This window comes from Nerophis ophidion, linkage group LG01 (genome assembly GCF_033978795.1).
Source record: "Nerophis ophidion isolate RoL-2023_Sa linkage group LG01, RoL_Noph_v1.0, whole genome shotgun sequence".
Lineage (NCBI taxonomy): Eukaryota > Metazoa > Chordata > Actinopteri > Syngnathiformes > Syngnathidae > Nerophis > Nerophis ophidion.
The window spans coordinates 52,329,279-52,351,786 of NC_084611.1; the positions used below are offsets into that span (position 1 = coordinate 52,329,279).

Genomic DNA, 22,508 nt, shown 5'->3' on the forward strand with positions numbered 1-22,508 from the left:
AAATCTTATGTGTGAATGCATGGACACTCACATAATAATAATAATAAATAGATTACTTTTTGCTGTTCAATCCTATTGTGTGAATGCTAGGACACTCACACAATAATAATAATATAAATAATAAATTGATTACTTTTTGGTGTAGAATCTTATTGTGTAAATGCTTGGACACTCACACAACAATGATAATAATGATAATAATAATTATAATAATACTAATAATAATAAATAACTTTTTGGTGTAGAATCTTATTGTGTAAATGCTTGGACACTCACACAATAATAATAATAAAAAAGTAAATTGATGAATTTTTGGAGTAGAATCTTGAATGGTTGAACCTTAACACAACAATATTAATAATAATAAATATATGACTTTAGGGTAAAATCTTATAAGTGAATGCTTGGACACTCACACAATAATAATAATAATAATAATAATAATAATACATAGATTACTTTTTAGTGTACAATCCTAATGTTTGAATGCTAGGACACTCACACAATGATAATAATAATAATAATAATGATAATAATAATAATGATAATAAAAATAATAATATTAATAATAATAATAATAATAAATAGATTACTTTTTGGTGTACAATCTTGTGTAAATGCTTGGATACTTACACAACAATAATAAAAATAATAATAAATATATGACTTCCATCCAACCATCCATCCATCTTCTTCCGCTTATCCGAGGTCGGGTCGCGGAGGCAACAGCCTAAGCAGGGAAACCCAGACTTCCCTCTCCCCAGCCACTTCGTCTAGCTCTTCCCGGGGGATCCAGAGGCTTTCCCAGGCCAGCCGGGAGACATAGTCTTCCCAACGTGTCCTGGGTCTTCCCCGTGGCCTCCTACCGGTTGGACGTGCCCTAAACACCTCCCTAGGGAGGCGTTTGGGTGGCATCCTGACCAGATGCCCGAACCAAGTCATCTGGCTCCTCTCGATGTGAAGGAGCAGCGGCTTTACTTTGAGATCCTCCCGGATGGCAGAGCTTCTCACCCTATCTCTAAGGGAGAGCCCCGCCAGACGGCGGAGGAAACTCATTTCGGCCGCTTGTACCCGTGATCTCATCCTTTCGGTCATGACCCAAAGCTCATGACCATAGGTGAGGATGGGAACGTAGATCGACCGGTGAATTGAGAGCTTTGCCTTCCGGCTCAGCTCCTTCTTCACCACAACGGATCGGTACAACGTCCGCGTTACTGAAGACGCCGCACCGATCCGCCTGTCGATCTCACGATCCACTCTTCCCCCACTCGTGAACAAGACTCCTAGTTCCTTGAACTCCTCCACTTGGGGCAGGGTCTCCCCCCCAACCCGGAGATGGCATTCCACCCTTTTCCGAGCGAGAACCATGGACTCGGACTTGGAGGTGCTGATTCTCATTCCGGTCGCTTCACACTCGGCTGCGAACCGATCCAGTGAGAGCTGAAGATCCCGGCCAGATGAAGCCATCAGGACCACATCATCTGCAAAAAGCAGGGACCTAATCCTGCGGTCACCAAACCGGAACCCCTCAACGCCTTGACTGCGCCTAGAAATTCTGTCCATAAAAGTTATGAACAGAATCGGTGACAAAGGACAGCCTTGGCGGAGTCCAACCCTCACTGGAAATGTGTTCGACTTACTGCCGGCAATGCGGACCAAGCTCTGGCACTGATCGTACAGGGAGCGGACCGCCACAATAAGACAGTCCGATACCCCATACTCTCTGAGCACTCCCCACAGGACTTCCCGAGGGACACGGTCGAATGCCTTCTCCAAGTCCACGAAGCACATGTAGACTGGTTGGGGCAAACTCCCATGCACCCTCAAGAACCCTGCCAAGAGTATAGAGCTGGTCCACAGTTCCACGACCAGGACGAAAACCACACTGTTCCTCCTGAATCCGAGGTTCGACTATCCGGCGTAGCCTCCCCTCCTGTACACCTGAATAAACCTTACCGGGAAGGCTGAGGAGTGTGATCCCACGATAGTTCGAACACACCCTCCGGTCCCCCTTCTTAAAGAGAGGAACCACCACCCCGGTCTGCCAATCCAGATGTACCGCCCCCGATGTCCACGCGATGCTGCAGAGTCTTGTCAACCAAGACAGCCCCACAGCATCCAGAGCCTTAAGGAACTCTGGGCGGACCTCATCCACCCCTGGGGCCTTGCAACCGAGGAGCTTTTTAACTACCTCAGCCCCAGAAATAGGAGAGTCCACCACAGATTCCCCAGGCACTGCTTCCTCATAGGAAGACGTGTTGATGGGATTGAGGAGGTCTTAGAAGTATCCCTTCCACCTATCCACAACATCCGCAGTCGAGGTCAGCAGAGCACCATCCGCACCATACACGGTGTTGATAGTGCACTGCTTCCCCTTCCTGAGGCGGCGGACGGTGGTCCAGAATCGCTTCGAAGCCGTCCGGAAGTCGTTTTCCATGGCTTCCCCGAACTCCTCCCATGTTCGAGTTTTTGCCTCCGCGACCGCTGAAGCAACACACCGCTTGGCCTGTCGGTACCTCTCCACTGCCTCCGGAGTCCTATGAGCCAAAAGGACCCGATAGGACTCCTTCTTCAGCTTGACGGCATCCCTCACCACCGGTGTCCACCAAGGGGTTTTAGGATTGCCGCCCCGTCAAGCACCAACTACCTTGCGGCCACAGCTCCGATCAGCCGCCTCGACAATAGAGATGCGTAACATGGTCCACTCGGACTCAATGTCCAGCACCTCCCTCGTGACATGTTCAAAGTTCTTCCGGAGGTGGGAATTGAAACTTTCTCTGACAGGAGACTCTGCCAGACGTTCCCAGCAGACCCTCACAATGCGTTTGGGCCTCCCAGGTCTGTCCGGCATCCTCCCCCACCATCGCAGCCAACTCACCACCAGGTGGTGATCGGTAGAAAGCTCTGCCCCTCTATTTACCCGAGTGTCCAAAACATAAGGCCGCAAATCCGATGACACAACTACAAAGTCGATCATGGAACTGCGGCCTAGGGTGTCCTGGTGCCAACTGCATATATAGACACCCTTATGTTTGAACATGGTGTTTGTTATGGACAAACTGTGACGAGCACAAAAGTCCAATGACAAAACACCACTCGGGTTCAGATCCGGGCGGCCATTCTTCCCAATCACGCCTCTCCAGGTTTAACTGTTGTTGCCAACATGAGCGTTGAAGTCCCCCAGTAGGACAAGGGAATCACCTGGGGGAGCACTTTCCAGTACTCCCTCGAGTGCTCCCAAAAAGGGTGGGTACTCTGAACTGCTGTTTGGTGCGTAAGCACAAACAACAGTCAGGACCCGTCCCCCCACCCGAAGGCGGAGGGAGGCTACCCTTTCGTCCACCGGGTTAAACTCCAACGTGCAGGCTTTGAGCCGGGGGGCAACAAGAATTGCCACCCAAGCCCGTCGCCTGTCACTGCCGGCAACGCCAGAGTGGAAGAGGGTCCAGTCCCTCTCGAGAGAAGTGGTTCCAGAGCCCTTGCTGTGCGTCAAAGTGAGTCCGACTACATCCAGCCGGAACCTCTCGACTTCGCGCACTAGTTCAGGCTTTTTCCCCCCCAGTGAGGTGACGTTCCACGTCCCAAGAGCTAGCTTCTGTAGCCGAGGATCGGACCGCCAAGTGCCCTGCCTTCGGCTACCGCCCAGCTCACATTGCACCCGACCTCTATGGCCCCTGCTATGGGTGGTGAGCCCATTGGAGGGGTGACCCACGTTGCCTCTTCGGGCTGTGCCCGGCCGGGCCCCATGGGAACAGGCCCGGCCACCAGGCGCTCGCCATCGCCCCGGTGGCCTGCGTCCGGGCGAGGGAAATCTGGGTCCATGTGTTTTCTTCTTCATAAAGGTCTATCATTATTATAATAATAATATATTGATTACTTTTTAGTGTACATTATTATTGTGTAAATGCTTGGACACTCACACAACAATAACAATAATAATAAAAGTAAATTGATGACTTTTTGGAGTAGAATGTTATGTGTGAATGTTTGGACACACACAACAAAAATAATGATAATAATAATAATAATAATAATAATAATAATAATAATAAAATGATTAATTTTTGGTATACAATCCTACTGTGTGAATGCTAGGACAGTCACACAATAATAATAATAATAATAATACATTTTAATAATAATACATAGATCACTTTTTGGAGTATAATCTTAGATGTGTGAATGCTTGGAGACTCACATAATAATGATAATAATCAAATATGACTTGTTGGTGTAGAATCTTATATGTGTGAATGCTTGGACACGCACACAATAATAATAATAAAAATTAAAAGATGACTTTTTGGAGTAGAATGTTGTACGTGATAAAACCTGGACACACACAACAATAATAATGATAATAATAATACAAATAAAAATATGACTTTTTGGAATAGAATCTTATATGTGTGAATGCTTGGACACTCACACAATAATAATAATTATATTATTATTAATAATGATACAAATATGACTTTTTGGAGTATAATCTTATTGAGTGAATGCTTGGGCACTCACACAATAACAATAATAATAAAATAAAAATAATAATAATAATAATAATAGTATGACTTTTTGGAGGAGAAGCTTATGTGTAAATGCTTGGACATTCACAATAATAATAATAATAATAAGAAGAAGAAGAAGAAGAATATTAATAATAATAAATACAAACCTTGTTTCCATATGAGTTGGGAAATTGTGTTAGATGAAAATATAAACGGAATACAATGTAATTATAAACAGAATACAATGATTTGCAAATCATTTTCTACCCATATTCAGTTGAATATGCTACAAAGACAACATATTTGATGTTCAAACTGATAAACATTTTTTTTTTGCAGATATTCATTAACTTTAGAATTTGATGCCAGCAACACGTGACTAAGAAGTTGGGAAAGGTGGCAATAAATTCTGATACATTTGAGGAATGCACATCAAAGACTTATTTGGAACATCCCACAGGAGTGCAGGCTAATTGGGAACAGGTGGGTGCCATGATTGGGTATAAAAGCAGCTTCCATGAAATGCTAAGTAATTCACAAACAAGGATGGGGCAAGGGTCCCCAATTTGTAAGCAAATTGTCGAACAGTTTTAGAACATTTCTCAACGAGCTATTGCAAGGAATTTAGGGATTTTACCATCTACGGTCCGTAAAATCATTCAAAGGTTCAGAGAATCTAGAGAAATCACTGCACGTAAGCGATTATCTTACGTATCTTTGATCCCTCAGGCGGTACTGCATCAAAAACCGACATCAGTGTGTAAAGGATATCACCACACGGGCTCAGGAACACTTCATAAAACCACTGTCAGTAACTACAGTTGGTCGCAACATCTGTAAGTGTGGGTTAAAACTCTGCTATGCAAAGCGAAAGCCCTTTATCAACAACACACAGGTACGCCGCCGGCTTTGATGGGCCCGAGCTCATCTAAGATGGACTGATGCAAAGTGGAAAAGTGTTCTCTGGTCTGACAAGTCAAAATTTCAAAATATATTCGTAAACTGTGGACGTGGTGTCCTCCGGAAGAAAGAGGAACATAACCATCCGGATCGTTCTATGCGCAAAGTTCAAAAGCCAGCATCTGTGATGGTATGGGGGTGTATTAGTGCCCAAGGCATGGGTAACTTACACATCTGTGAAAGCACCATTAATGCTGAATGGTCCATACAGGTTTTGAAGCAACATATGTTGTCATCCAAGCAACGTTATCATGGACGCCCCTGCTTATTTCAGCAAAACAATGCCAAGCCACGTGTTACAACAGCATGGCTTCATAGTAAAAGAGTGTGGGTACTATCCTGGCCCACCTGCAGTCCAGACCTGTCTCCCATCAAAAATTGTGGCGCATTATGAAGCGAAAAATACGACAACAAGACCCCGGACTGTTGAACAACTTAAGCTGCAAGAATGGGAAAGAATTCCACTTTCAAAGCTTCAACAAATAGTTTCCTCAGTTCCCAAACGTTTATTGAGTGTTGTTAAAAGAAAAGGTGATGTAACACAGGGGTGAACATGCCCTTTCCCAACTACTTTGGCATGTGTTGCAGCCATGAAATTGTAAATTAATTATTATTTGCAAAAAAAAATAAAGTTTATGAGTTTGAACATCAAATATCTTGTATTTGTAGATATTTGATTTTACCCCTATTCAATTGAATATGGGTTGAAAATGATTTGCAAATCATTGTATTCCGTTTATATTTACATCCAACACAAATTCCCAACTCATATGGAAACGGGGTTTGTAGATGACTTTTTGGTGTGGAGTCTTATTGTGTACATGCTTGGACACTCACACAATAATAATAATTTAAAAAGAAAAGGAAATTGATGACTTTTTGGAGTAGAATCTTATATGTAGAATCTTATATGTGTGAATGCTTGAACATTCACAGAATAATGTTAATAGTAATAAATATATGACTTTTTGGGGTAAAACCTTATTTGTGAATGTTTGAACACCCACACAATAATAATAATAATTATAATAATAATAATAAATGTATTACTTTTTGGTATACAATCCTATTGTGTGAATGCTAGGACACTCACACAATAATATTAATAATAATAATAATAATAATAATAATAAATACATTACTTTTTGGTGTACAATCTTATTGTGTAAATGCCTGGACACTCACACAACAATAATAATAATAATAATAAAAGTAAATTGATGACTTTTTGGAGTAGAATCTTCCATGTGTGAATGCTTGAACACACACACAATAACGAGACACTTTTTGATCGTCTCCCTAAGATCTGGCTCCCTTCGAGGCCGTCACATACGCCTGGTCTCCCTATCTGTGGCCTGTGCATAAGCAGGCAAGGGGCTGAGTGACATGTACGGTGTCCCACGAGGGACAGAAAAGGTGTGGAGGCAGACATCCTAATCCTCTCTCCCAGCAGACCCTCCGCCACCCCCACAACACAAAAAGACAAGAACAAACATGGGAAGTTAATAATATTAACCGGAAGAATAAGTTGATAATAATAATAATAATAAAAATAAATGACACAAAGCAAACCGGAAGCTCTGGCTGCTTATACAGTCTGTTCCTGAAGTGATAATGAATGCATATCCCTCCGTTTCCCATCACCTCATTTAGCACTTCAATTATCTGATTTTCCTTTTCTCTTTTTTCTCTCACCTCTGTTTTCTTTTCTTTCTTTTTTTTATCCGAACATAATGCTTTTACTTTGCAAATCCAAACGTTCAATTTTCCGCCTGGGAGTGGGAGCCGTTTATCTGGATAATCTGCCAAAGCGTGTGAGCGTAGAAAGTGTGGAGGAGGGGGCGGTGCGTACCAAATTAATTTAGATTAATAGACAATGTGCGATTGTGGAGATATGACATGCACCAAAACACAATCCGACGCCTGCTGGGGGGTTGGGGGGCTCTCATATTTATTTTCAACTCAGATAGTCATCAAATAAGTTATTATGCGGCGCTTATATTCATACTGTATATTGCCTCATTCTATAGTAACGATTAGGCTTGCAAAATTCCCGGCATATTCAAATTTGGAAACTTTCCATGGGAGTGAATATATGGGAATTAATGGGAAAACAATGGGAATAAACATTGAATGCAACATGCTAGATATTGCAGCTTGATTATTAGCTAAAACAACCTGATTTAATGCAAATTCAGTAGAAGTTAAACCCTGCAGTGTGCCTTCCTCGAACATATGTGCAGTGCATTCTTCCGTCACATATATTCCCATATATTCACCATTAATTCGCATATATTCCCATTCAGTCCCGTATATTCCCACTCATTCCCATTTATTCCCATATATTCCTATTAATTCCCATATATTCACCATCATTTCCCATATATTCCCATTAATTCCCATATATTCCCATTCATTCCCATTCATTACCATATATTCCCATATATTCCCTTTCATTCCCATATAGTCCCAGTCATTCCCATACATTCCCAATAATTCCCATATATTCCCATTAATTCTCATATATTCCCAAATATTCCCATTCATTCCCATTAATTCCCATATATTCCCATTCATTCACATGAATTTCAATTAATTCCCATTCATTCCCATATATTCCCATTCATTCCCATTCATTCCCATATATTCCCATTAATTCCCCTATGTCACTATTATGTTAGATCCACTATGGACTGGACTCCCACGCTAATATGTTAGATCCACTATGGACTGGACTCCTACACTATTATGCTAGATTTACGATGGACTGGACTCTCACTATTATGCTAGATCCACTATGGACTTGACTCCCACACTATTATGTCAGATCCACTATGGACTGGACTCTCACTATTATGTTAGATCCACTATGGACTGGACTCTCACTAATATGTTGGATCCACTATGGACTGGACTCTCACTTTTATGTTAGATCCACTATACATTGGACTTTGGCAATATTATGCTAGACCCACTCGACGTCCATTGCATCCGGTCTCCTTTAGAGGGTGGGTGGTCACCAACACTTGCGGTCCTCTCCAAGGTTTCTCAGAGTCATTCTCATTGTCCTCCCACTGGGTTGTGAATTTTCCTTGCCCTTATGAGGGCTCTGAACCGAGGATATTGTTGTGGCTGGTGCAGCCTTTTGAGACACTCGGGATTTAGGGCTTTATAAATAAACATTGATGGATTGATTGATTATGCATGTTACAGAAGGTAAATAAAGTACTGTTGACGGTTTTTGAATGCATTTTAGACGTAGAATTGATCCCTACCATTATCTGCATTGCTCGCCAACAATAACTAGATGATTTTTACGGGTTAGAATACAAAACAAACAAAAAAACTTTTGTCTTCTTGTCTCTCGTTATGATTAACAGGAAAAGGTGCAGTATCCCTTTAATTCACGTCCAAAGGACCGGACTTATTGGAGTGTATGTGAACATATTAAAGTTGTTTATCGACTTTTTATGTTTCCTTCAAAATCCCAGCCAACATTTCATTTGTAACGATGGCAGAAGAATTGATCGGAAGAATGTCTCCGACGGCCCCTTTAAGGTGCAATCATCATCCTGGTGTGAATGCCTCAGTATTGTTTGTAATATTAATAGTCATGGGTCCATAATACCATATGATGTTGTTGCAAATGTGGATGTTTACCACTCTATAATGCAGTGTTTTTCAACCTTATTTTGCACATTTTCTTTCTTTGAAAAACCCGGCAGACACGCCATTAGCAGAAATCATTAAAAAATGAAATTCAGTAGACAGTAAAAAGTTGTTCCCGCAATTGTTGGATATGAATTTAAAGCATACCCAAGCATGCATCACTATGGCTCTTGTCTCAAAGTAGGTGTATTGTCACCACCGGTCCCATCAGGCCGCACCTTGAGTTTTTATTTAGTTTCTTGCGCTCCTATTTTGGTGGCTTTCCCTGTTTTGTTCCTGTAGTAGTTTCATGTCTTCCTTTGGAGTCACATCTACTGTACTTTGTTTTAGCAATCAGGACTATTTCAGTTGTTTTTATCCTTCTTTGTGGGGACATTGTACATTGTCATGTCATGTTCGGGTGTACATTGTCTTTGCTCCACAGTAAGTCTTTGCTGTCGTCCAACATTCCGTTTTTGTTTACCTTTTAGTTTAATTCTGCATAGCCATCCCTAGGCTTCAAGTAAGAAGTAACTATTATGTGTCTCTGGCTTTCCGATAACAAACTGTCACTACACCTGAGTAAAACAGATTCCATCATATTTGGGTCCAGGCTAACCTAAGTAAATCCCCCGGCTTTACGATTAAAGCAGGTGATACCATAATCACCAGCAAAGACAAGGTAATTTACCTAGGTTGTATACAAGACAAAACTCTCGCATTAAAAGCAATCCCCATGATCAATAGTACAACTAGATTTTTGGGCAGGATTTCTGTGTTTATCAGCAGGAGTACACTTAAGACCCTTTCCAGTGTCCTCATACAGTGTCGTTTTGACGACGCCTGCACCTCATGGTTCACCGGTATCCCCAAGCCACTAAAAACAAAACCGCAAACTTCCCAAAACAAGCCGGTCAGACTCCTGCTCGACCTCCTGTACAGGACTCACCTAACTCAAGCCCACTTTCTCAAATTGGGATGGCTTAAGAGTTGAGGAAAAAGTACACCAAATCGCAATGTGCCTGGTATTCAGAATACTGAGAGAAAGTGTCCCCAAGTACCTGTTCAGCTATTTCACCAGAGTAAGTGTTGCTCACAGGTACTACATCAGAGGCAGTTCCTCCGACCTCGTCCCCCACAAATTCAAGACTCTAATGGGAAAAAATGCATTCTACTATTTTACCAACTCACAGTAGAATGCACTACCAACACACTTTAAAATTCCAACTTCCCTACTAAATTTTAAAACTGCCATAAAATCATGGCTCAGTTCAACATCGACCTGATCTGAACCAAAATTGATCCCCAACAAACTTCTGAAGCATCGAACAGGTTTATATGTGGTTATAGTGTACATATGTATTTATATGTGGTTATAGTGCATATATATATATATATATATATATATATATATATATATATATATATATATATATATATATATATATATATATATATACATATATATATATATATTTATATGCGGTTGTAGTGTATATATATATTTATATGTGGTTATAGTGTATATACATTTATATTTGGTTATAGTGTGTGTATATACATATATATATATATATATATATATATATATATATGTGGTTACAGTGTAAATATATGTATATGTGGTTATAGTGTTTGTATGTATTTATATGTGTTTATAGTGTACATATATATTTCTATGTGGTTATATTGTACATATATATACCGACAGCCATCAGACTGTATAATGTATATGTTCCTTCTTGACTGCACTTAAATGTAGAATATATGTAGAATATATTTATACTATTCATATATTATACATTATATGTATAATATATGTTATATATTATTTATTATTATCATTATCTATTGTGAGCGAACTGTGGGGCTGAATTTCCCCCAGGGATCAATAAAGTACTTTCTATTCTATATATATTTATATGTGGTTATAGTGTATATATACTTTTGTGGTTATAGTGTATATATATTTATATGTGGTTATAGTGTATATATACTAATGTGGTTTTAGTGTATATTTATTGTATGTTATTATAGTGTACAAACCATGTTTCCATATGAGTTGGGAAATTGTGTTAGATGTAAATATAAATGGAATACAATGATTTGCAAATAATTTTCAACCCATATTCAGTTGAATGTGCTACAAAGACAACATATTTGATGTTCAAACTGAAAAACATTTTTTTTTTGCAAATATTCATTAAGATTGAAAAGCTTAATGGGCCGCATGTGGCCCCCGGGCCTTACTTTGCCCAGGTGTGATGTAAAATGTGCTGAGACGGGGTGCAGAGTCAGCCACCTACCTAAATTGTGAGCTGTCATTGAGCCCGTTTGGCCCGGCGGCTGCTGAACCTTGGTCCGGATGATCCTGCCGGAGGACGAGAGCAGACGTTAGTGTCGGAGAATTGGTCATTTATGCGAGTGTGGAAAAGGGGGGTGGGGGGTTCACAGGGGACGTGAGAACATAACCATCGTGGGAGCCGTGTGTGTAAGTGTGTAAGTGTGTGTAAGTGTGTACTTGGCTGACATGGCTCAGGGGCCTCACACTTCCTGCTTGGCTGCCCATGCAAGCGCCTTCTTCCTCTTTCTTTCCCTTCCCTCCCTAACCTCCTCCCTTATCCTGTCCCCGTCTTCTCTTCCCTTCCCTCCCTTCCTTTTGTGTCTACCTTCCCTCCCTTTTCTTTTCCTCTTTTGCTCACTTCTCCGCTCCCGTACTTCCCCCGCCTCTGTGCTCAGGGGCGAGAGCCTTGGCACTGACCTATGGGCCGCCGCCACTTCATCCATGTGGAGACTAAGGGCCGCTCAGACACATGCTTGCTGTACATCATGCAAACAAAAACGACCAGGGTCGATCCCTCAGGCGGTACTGCATCAAAAACCGACATCCGTGTGTAAAGAATATCACACATGGGTTAAGTAACACCTCATAAAACCACTGTCATTAACTACATTTGGTCACTACATCTGTAAGTGCTAGTTAAAACTCTGCTATGCAAAGCAAAACCCATTCATCAACAACACCCAGGAACGCTGCCGGTTTCGCTGGGCCCGAGCTCATCTAAGATGGACTGATGCAAAGTGGAAAAGTGTTCCGTGGTCTGACGAGTCCACATTTCAAATTATATTTTGAAATTTGTGGACGTAGTGTCCTCCAGAACAAAGAGGAAAATAACCATCCGGATTGTTATAGGCACAAAGTTCAAAAGCCAGCATGTGTGATGGTATGGGGGTGTATTAGTGCCCAAGGCATGAGTAACTTACACATCTGTGAAGGCACCATTAATGCTGAATGGTCCATACAGGTTTTGGAGCAACATATGTAGTTATCCAAACAACGTTATCATTTGCTTATTTCAGCAAAACAATGCCAAGCCACGTTTTACAACAGAGTGGCTTCATAGTAAAAGAGTGCAGGTACTTTCCTGGCCCGCCTGCAGTCCAGACCTGTCTCCCATCGAAAATGTGTGGCGCATTATGAAGCGTAAAATACGACAGCGGAGACCCCGGACTGTTGAATGACTGAAGCTCTACATAAAACAAGAATGGGAAAGAATTCCACTTTCAAAGCTTCAACAATTAGTTTCCTCAGTTCCCAAACGTTTATTGAGTGTTGTTAAAAGAAAAGTTGATGTAACACAGTGGTGAACATGCCCTTTCCCAACTACTTAGGCACGTGTTGCAGCCATGAAATTCTAAGTTAATTATTATTTGCAAAAAAAAAAAAAGTTTATGAGTTTGAACATCAAATATCTTTTCTTTGTAGTGCATTCAACTGAATATGGGTTGAAAATGATTTGCAAATCATTGTATTCCGTTTATATTTACATCTAACACAATTTCCCAACTCATATGGAAACGGGGTTTGTATATATGTATACGTATATATAACAGTATGCTAACCGAATTAAAGGTAAGATCCCTTCCATGTTCATATTGGTTATGTTTGTCGGGATCTTACCTTTAATTCGGCTAGCATACTGTTATATATACATATATACATACAATAACAATATGATAGCCGAATTAAAGGTAAGATCCCGACAAACATAACCAATGTGAACATGGTGGATTTAATCAATCAATCAATCAATCAGTTTAATTATATAGCCCTATATCACGAATGTCTCAAAGGGCTGCAAGAGCCACAACAACATCCTCAGCTCAGATCTCACATTAAGCATAAAATAAAATACTACAAACAACAAATGTAGAACCACACATTTTTACAATGGATTTCAGGGTGCACATCGCATTGCTGTTAACCAACGGATGGTCATGTTGACTTAAGTCTTTGCATTTCACCATTTCGTTTTTTTATCCTTTGAGTGGATGCAAAGACTTAACTCAACATGACCATTGGTTGGTTGACGGCAATGCAATGTGCACCCTGTGTGTCGGGATCTTGGAATCGCACTTGAGTAATTCCTCAAAAATGGTACTGTATTAGACGATTAGTACCTGTTGATGGAGCTGACGCTGGGCACGCTGTCGTTGTCGCAAACTCTCTCGGCCAGGAGCCGGTCCCGGATCTCCCAGGCAAACATGGTGGGGTTTTGACGTTTGTAGTCAGCAATCTTGTCGACTACTTTGGGTGTAGCAACCTTTGGTTTGGATCCCCCGATGACGCCGGGGCGGATACTGCCTGTTTCATAGTACCTGGCGATGCAGACAAGATACTCATGTTGGTCTATAGCAGAGGTGCCCAAACGTTTTCCACTAAGGGGCCACTGAATGCCTATTTAAAGGCTGTGGGGGCCATTTTGGTAGTTTTCACCTTCAAAAACAAGTACAATATCTAGATTTTTTTTTTTTTTTAAAGATGCAACTTCTGTAGAAATGAATGCTGAAAGTCCAAAGCCGAACTGAAATACTAACATTTAGCACCCTGGCCAGTCAGCGTCAAGTAACATATAACATGATCTAAAAAGAGCTAGCATGCTAAAAGTACAATGCTAACATGCAAAAAATTGCATTCTTAGGGTTAACATTAGTAGAATACAAAAATAACGTGACACTGATTTGTATACCTGCTAAATTGGTGTGAAAAAGCTAACATTCTAATGTCAGCATGCTAAAATGCTAACTGTTTTGTGCGTCAAGTACCAAAATACATTACTCTGAGGTGTGTACCTAAGAAATGTGTTTGAAATGATAGCATGCAAACATTAACGTGCACCAGAATATTACTGAGGTGCATATCTAAAGAATTAGCGGGGAAAAAAAGCGAGCACGCTAATGTCAGCATGCTAAAATGCTAACTGCAATGTGCGTCAAAAGTACCAAAATACATTACTCTGAGGTGTGTACCTGAGAAGTGTGTTTGAAATGATAGTATAATATTATCAATGGACTATTTAAAGTTTTGGTGTTTCCATGCGTCATATTGCACTGTACACGTATCTCTTATGTATGACTGCCATCTACAGGTCACACTTATTACACCATGTACCAAATAAAATAACCTCAAGGTCGGTAAGCACAACAATAATTACGCCGCACCGGGTAATGAGGCGCACTATCGTTTTTTAAGAAAAAGAAAGGATTTTAAGTGCGCCTTATAGTCAGAAAAATACGGTACAAGTCGCAAATGGACTTCATGCAAATTTTTAAAATACTGCATTTTTTTGCGGAAAACTGCAATGGAAACGGGACGCCATGTGTGTAATGTTCTATATTCTGAAATGGAACATTTAAAGTTTTGGTGTTGCTTACTGGCGTCATATTGCAGTCTACACGTATCTCTTATGTGTGACTGCCATCTACTGGTCACACTTACACCATGGACCAAATAAAATTGCTTCGAGGTCGGTGTGCACAACCAGAATTATGCCGCACCGGCTTATAAGGCGGATTGTTGGTTTTTGAGAAAATAGAAGGATTTTAAGTGTGCCTTATAATCCAAAAATTTGGTACAAGTCGCAAACGGACTTTATCCAAATTTTAGAAATACTGCATTTTTTTTCGCGGAAAACTGCAATGGAAATGGGGCGCCATGTGTGTAATGTTCTATATTCTCAAATGGAACATTTAAAGTTTTGGTGTTGCTTACTGGCGTCATTTTGCAGTCAACACGTATCTCTTATGTGTGACTGCCATCTCCTGGTCACACTTATTATAACACCATGTACCAACTAAAATAGCTTCGAGGTCGGTAAGCACAACCAGAATTACGCAGCACCGGGTTATAAGGCACACTGTCGGTTTTTGAAAAAATGGAAGGATTTTAAGTGTGCTTATAGTCCGTAAAATACGGTACAAGTCGCAAATGTACTTTATCCAAATTTTAGAATTACGTCTTTTTTTTGCGGGAAACGGCAATGGAAACGCAGCGCCATGTGTGTAATGTTCTATTTCCTCAATGGAACATAAGTTTGGGTGTTGTTTACTGCCGTCAAATTGCAGCATACACGTATCTCTTATGTGTGACTGCCATCTACTGGTCACACTTAATACACCATGTATCAAATGAAATAGGTTTGAGGTCGGTAAGCACAACCAGAATTACGCCGCACTGGTTTATAAGGCGCACCGTCGGTTTTTGAGGAATTGGAAGGATTTTAAGTGCGCCTTATACTCTGAAAAATACGGTACAAGTCACAAATGGACATTATGCAAATTTTAGAAATACTGCTTTTATTTTCCGGGAAACTGCAATGGAAACGCGACTACTGACAGACGAGCACGGCCGAGATCCGGTACTGCTCTTCCCAGCATGGCTATTTCATGAATGTATTTGCATGCAGAAGGGGCAGGTGGACTAAGGGGGTGGTGGGGGGTGGAGGACAGCAATGCGCTACTCAGCTTGCAGAAAAAGGGGGGATGCAGTGTGTGGATGCAAGCTGTCAGTCAGTCTTAAACCTGCTGCGCGCACACACACGCACGCACACAAACACACACACACACACACACACACACACACACAGCACGGTAGAGTAATCCCTTCCGTGATGTTTGTTTCTTTAAATGTGTTTTTTCCCCTGCGTAGTGTGTGTGTGTGCTTGTGTGTGTGTGTGTGTGTGTGTGTGTGTGTGTGTGTGTGTGTGTGTGTGTGTGTGTGTGTGTGTGTGTGTGTGTGTGTGTGTGTGTGTGTGTGTGTGTGTGTGTGTGTGTGTGTGTGTGTGTGTGTGCGTGTGTGTGTAGCCCATTTTCACTCCTCACAGCTGGACTTTAACACAGCTAAATGAAATAAAAACAATCTATTTTCAAGTGGGAAACAATTTAAATTATTCACAGGTGAATCATCTGCCATTATTTATATCTTTGCACCAATGAGACAACATGCACACACACACACGTGTATTTCTTACCTTCTTGAGACCTAAGAAAAATGCCTCCTTCTTTAGGACCACCAGAAGGGGGGCACTTCAAATGTTTACACACACTCATATGTTGACCAGAGGGGGAGCACTTTTAAAAGTGACACTAAGTCAATTAGAAAAATCCCTCTTTTTTTTGGCATCACCTTCTGTAATATTCTCTATTAGATGCAATGGTTTTCTGTATTGGGACCATGATTTATGTCATCACTTGTTCACACCTCCTCATATGGAAGCTACTTTTCCTTGTTGAAGTCTCAAGAAGGGTGGAAATACAAAAACACACACACTCAAACACATGCACACACACTTGTATTCCTTACATTCTTGAGACCTCCAAACAATGCCCCTCTCTTTAGGACCACCCTTTCTATATATATAAAGATTAGTATTGACAACATTAATAATATATACATACTATGCAAATAGAAAAAAGCTTGTTGTGAAAAATGAGTTGGAATTTCACAAGAAAAAATTTGAATTTTGGCAGTATTATAGTAAAAATCGTCATTTTACTCAACGCGAGTCAAAATTTTACAAGAGAAACCTAACATTTGTGCAATGTCATGATAAAAGTTGGAATTGTTCTCAATAACAGTTGCAATTTTACAAGAAAAGCTTAAAGTTGTTGGCAATTTTACGAAAAGAGTCCTAATTTCACTCGACAAAATTCACAATTTTATAAGAAAACTTGAAAAATGGTGGCAAAGTTATAATAATTATCTGAATTTTTGCTTGGCAAAATGATGACAAAAGTCATTCTTTTACTCAAAAAAATGTCACCGTTTTACAAGAACAACAAAAAAATCGGCAATATTGTGATAAAGGTCTGAGTTTTGTATGGCAATTGTCACCATTTTGCATTAGAAAGCAATATTTTTACACCAAAAAAAAGTATTAATTTAATGAGAAAATATTGCAATATTACAGAAACATAAAAAATATAAGAGATTGTGGCCAATTTTTTTTTTACTACTTTTTTTTTTTTTTTATCTTTTGTTTGTAATTGGTTTGTAATCTTCATTAATCACTTGAAGTTATTACAGTATGTCTCTATATACATTTTTATTTTAAAAATTTTGGCTAAAGGGGACATATTTCAATTTCTTACACACACTTGTTATTTCATATGTTGACCAGAGGGGGAGCACTTAAAATTTCCTACACACACGTTATTTCATATGTTGACCAGAGGGGAGCACTTTTACATTGTGAGAAAAAGCTAGTTTTTTGTTTTTTTTGTAATTAGTTTTTAATCTTCATTAACTATTTCAAGTTATTACAGTATGTCTCTATATACATATCTATTTATTTATTTATTTATTTATTTTGACCAAAGGGGGCGCATTTCAATTTCCTACACACACTTGTTGTTACATATGTTGGCCAGAGGGGGAAACACTTCAGTGTCTTACACGCACTTTTTATTTCATATGTTGACCATAGGGGGAGCACTTTTAAAACCGACACATTGTGAGAAAGAGTTTGCTCTTTTTTTTTTATTTGGCTTGTAATTGTTTTTTAATCTTCATTATTTACATCAAGTTATTACAGCATGTCTCTATATACATTTTTTTTTATCAATTTCGACCAATTTCCTACACACACTTGTTGTTACATAAGTTGGCCAAAAGTGGAGCACTTCAAATTTTTACACACACTTGTTATTTCATATGTTGACCTTAGAGGGGGAGCACTTTTAAAACCGACGCATTGTGAGAAAAAGGTAGTTCTTTTTTGGGGGTTTTTTGTAATTGGTTTTTAATCTTCATTAATTTCTTCAAGTCATTACAATAAGTTTTTATATATATATATCCATCCATCCATCATCTTCCGCTTATCCGAGGTCGGGTCGCGGGGGCAACAGCCTAAGCAGGGAAACCCAGACTTCCCTCTCCCCAGCCACTTCGTCTAGCTCTTCCCGGGGGATCCCGAGGCGTTCCCAGGCCAGCCGGGAGACATAGTCTTCCCAACGTGTCCTGGGTCTTCCCCGTGGCCTCCTACCGGTTGGACGTGCCCTAAACACCTCCCTAGGGAGGCGTTCGGGTGGCATCCTGACCAGATGCCCGAACCACCTCATCTGGCTCCTCTCGATGTGAAGGAGCAGCGGCTTTACTTTGAGTTCCTCCCGGATGGCAGAGCTTCTCACCCTATCTCTAAGGGAGAGCCCCGCCACACGGCGGAGGAAACTCATTTCGGCCGCTTGTACCCGTGATCTTATCCTTTCGGTCATGACCCAAAGCTCATGACCATAGGTGAGGATGGGAACGTAGATCGACCGGTAAATTGAGAGCTTTGCCTTCCGGCTCAGCTCCTTCTTCACCACAACGGACCGGTACAACGTCCGCATTACTGAAGACGCCGCACCGATCCGCCTGTTGATCTCACGATCCACTCTTCCCTCACTCGTGAACAAGACTCCTAGGTACTTGAACTCCTCCACTTGGGGCAGGGTCTCCTCCCCAACCCGGAGATGGCACTCCACCCTTTTCCGGGCGAGAACCATGGACTCGGACTAGGAGGTGCTGATTCTCATTCCGGTCGCTTCACACTCGGCTGCGAACCGATCCAGCGAGAGCTGAAGACCCCGGTCAGATGAAGCCATCAGGACCACATCATCTGCAAAAAGCAGAGACCTAATCCTGCGGTTACCAAACCGGAACCCCTCAACGCCTTGACTGCGCCTAGAAATTCTGTCCATAAAAGTTATGAACAGAATCGGTGACAAAGGACAGCCTTGGCGGAGTCCAACCCTCACTGGAAATGTGTTCGACTTACTGCCGGCAATGCGGACCAAGCTCTGGCACTGATCGTACAGGGAACGGACCGCCACAATAAGACAGTCTGATACCCCATACTCTCTGAGCACTCCCCACAGGACTTCCCGAGGGACACGGTCGAATGCCTTCTCCAAGTCCACAAAGCACATGTAGACTGGTTGGGCAAACTCCCATGCACCCTCAAGAACCCTGCCGAGAGTATAGAGCTGGTCCACAGTTCCACGACCAGGACGAAAACCACACTGTTCCTCCTGAATCCGAGGTTCGACTATCCGACGTAGCCTCCTCTCCAGTACACCTGAATAAACCTTACCGGGAAGGGTGAGGAGTGTGATCCCACGATAGTTGGAACACACCCTCCGGTCCCCCTTTTTGAAGAGAGGAACCACCACCCCGGTCTGCCAATCCAGAGGTACCGCCCCCGATGTCCACGCGATGCTGCAAAGTCTTGTCAACCAAGACAGCCCCACAGCATCCAGAGCCTTAAGGAACTCCGGGCGGATCTCGTCCACCCCTGGGGCCTTGCCACCGAGGAGCTTTTTAACTACCTCAGCGACCTCAGCCCCAGAAATAGGAGAGTCCACCACAGATTCCCCAGGCACTGCTTCCTCATAGGAAGACGTGTTGGTGGGATTGAGGAGGTCTTCGAAGTATTCCTTCCACCTATCCACAACATCCGCAGTCGAGGTCAGCAGAACACCATCCGCACCATACACGGTGTTGATAGTGCACTGCTTCCCCTTCCTGAGGCGGCGGACGGTGGTCCAGAATCGCTTCGAAGCCGTCCGGAAGTCGTTTTCCATAGCTATATATATATATATATATACATTATTTATATATATATACATATATATATATAAACTATATATATACCTATATATATACATAGATAGATAGATAGTACATATATATATACATATATATATACCTATATATATATACATAGATAGATAGATAGATAGATAGTACATATATAAATAATATCCATCCATTTTCTACCGCTTATTCCCTTTCGGGGTCGCGTTGGGCGCTGACGCCTATCTCAGCTACAATCGGGCGGAAGGCAGGGTACACCCTGGACAAGTCGCCACCTCATCGCAGGGCCAACACAGATAGACAGACAACATTCACACTCACATTCACACACTAGGGCCAATTTAGTGTTGCCAATTAGCCTATCCCCAGGTGCATGTCTTTGGATATGGGAGGAAGCCGGAGTACCCGGAGGAAACCCACGCATTCACGGGGAGAACATGCAAACTCCACACAGAAAGATCCCGAGCCTGGATTTGAACCCGGGACTGTAGGAACTTCGTATTGTGAGGCAGACGCACTAACCCCTCTGCCTATATATATATATATATATATATATATATATATATATATATATATATATATATATATATATATATATATATATGTATATATATATATATTGCGGATGATATAATTGCCTATCCGCGCATGTGTAATATATATATATATATATATATATATATATATATATATATATATATACATATATACGTGTGTATATATATATATATATATATATACACATACATACATACATATATACGTGTGTATACATATATATATACACACGTATATATGTATATATATATATATATATATATATATATTACACATGCGCGGATAGGCAATTATATCATCCGCAACCGCATCACTAAAGTCATCATCCACCCGCCGTACACCCGAACCAACATTTTATCAGAACCGCATCCGCCCGCAAGCCGCCCGTTGAAATACATCAGAGATCGACCACCTTTACCACTCAAAGAGCTATTTCAATCCGTTTCACAGAGTAAAGAAGACAATGGGAGCCGCTTAGGTTCTCGCGATTATTCAATGGTGTTCATCCTGATGACACGAATAAGGGTGTGCTGTGAAGCCACTGCCTTTGACGCCTTCATCAACATGAACAAACCGATTATTATTCCGGCAACATGATGTATCCAGCTTCCGCAATCACACGTACAACATTGAAATGCATACTGGGTGACACAGACTGCACTGATGGTTGTGATATAAACAATTTTAACACTCTTACTAATATGCACCACACTGTGATGACAAACACTTTTCGGGAGAACATCCTCACAGTAACACAACATAAACGCAACACAACAAATACCCAGAATCCTTTGCATATATATATATATATATATATATATATATATTGTAATTCATTTTGACCAAAGGGGGTGCATTTCAATTTCCTACACACACGTGTTGTTACATATGTTGGCCAGAGGGGAAAGCACTTCAAATGTTTACACACACTTGTTATTCCATAAGTTGACTATAGGGGGTGCACTTTTAAAACCGACACATTGTGAGAAAAGGTTTGGGGTTATTTTGTTTTCTTTGTTGTAATTGTTTTTTACCTTCATTATTTACTTGAAGTTATTACAGTATATCTCTAAATACATATTTGTTTATTTTTTTAAACTAATTCTGACCAAAGGGGGCGCATTTCAATTTCCTGCACATACTTGTTATTTGATATGTTGGCCATAGGGAGGAGCACTTCAAATTTTTACACAAACTTTTAAAACCGACACATTCTGAGAAAAAGTTGTTGTTTTTTTGGCTTTTTTTGTAATTGTTTTTTAATCCTCATTATTTACTTAAAGTTATTACAGCATGTCTCTATATACATTTTTTTTTTCATTCATTTTGACCAAAGGGGGCGCAATTTTTTTCCTTCACATATTTGTTGTTACATATGTTGGCCAAAGGGTGAGCACTTCAAATTTTTACACACACTTGTTATTTCATATGTTGACCATAGAGGGGGAGCACTTTTAAAACCGACGCATTGTGAGAAAAAGGTAGTTCTTTTTTTTTTTTTTTTGTAATTGGTTTTTAATCTTCAATAATTACTTCAAGTCAATTTCCTACACACACTTGTTATTTCATAAGTTGACCATAGGGGGAGCACTTTTAAAACCGACACTTTGTGAGAAAAGGTTCGGGTTTTCTTTGTTTGTTTTATTGTAATTGGTTTTTAACCTTCATTATTTACTTCAAGTTATTACAGTATACCTCTATATACATATTGTTTATTATTAATTTTTATCAAAGGGGTGCATTTCAATTTCCTACACACACTTGATGTTACATATGTTGGCCAAAGGGGGAGGACTTCAGATTTTTACACACACTTGTTATTACATATGTTAACCAGAGGAAAAAAATCCCTCCTTTTTGATAGATTTCACCACCAGGTGTGCAAATGAGACATTCTCTATTAGATGCTATGTTGTTGG

General features: G+C 40.7%; 1 protein-coding gene across 2 annotated transcripts in view; it reads right to left on the reverse strand.

Annotated features, from left to right (window-relative positions):
- Nucleotides 1–22,508, reverse strand: part of pax5 (paired box 5) — a 164,539-nt gene that overhangs the window by 113,003 nt on the left and 29,028 nt on the right. For both annotated transcript variants that reach the window (XM_061906952.1, XM_061906942.1), the window contains exons 3-4: nucleotides 13,578–13,775; nucleotides 11,423–11,487 (exon numbers count right to left, since the gene is read on the reverse strand). In XM_061906952.1, the coding sequence (XP_061762936.1) occupies nucleotides 11,423–11,487; nucleotides 13,578–13,775 (263 nt within the window). The remainder of the gene's footprint in view (nucleotides 1–11,422; nucleotides 11,488–13,577; nucleotides 13,776–22,508) is intronic.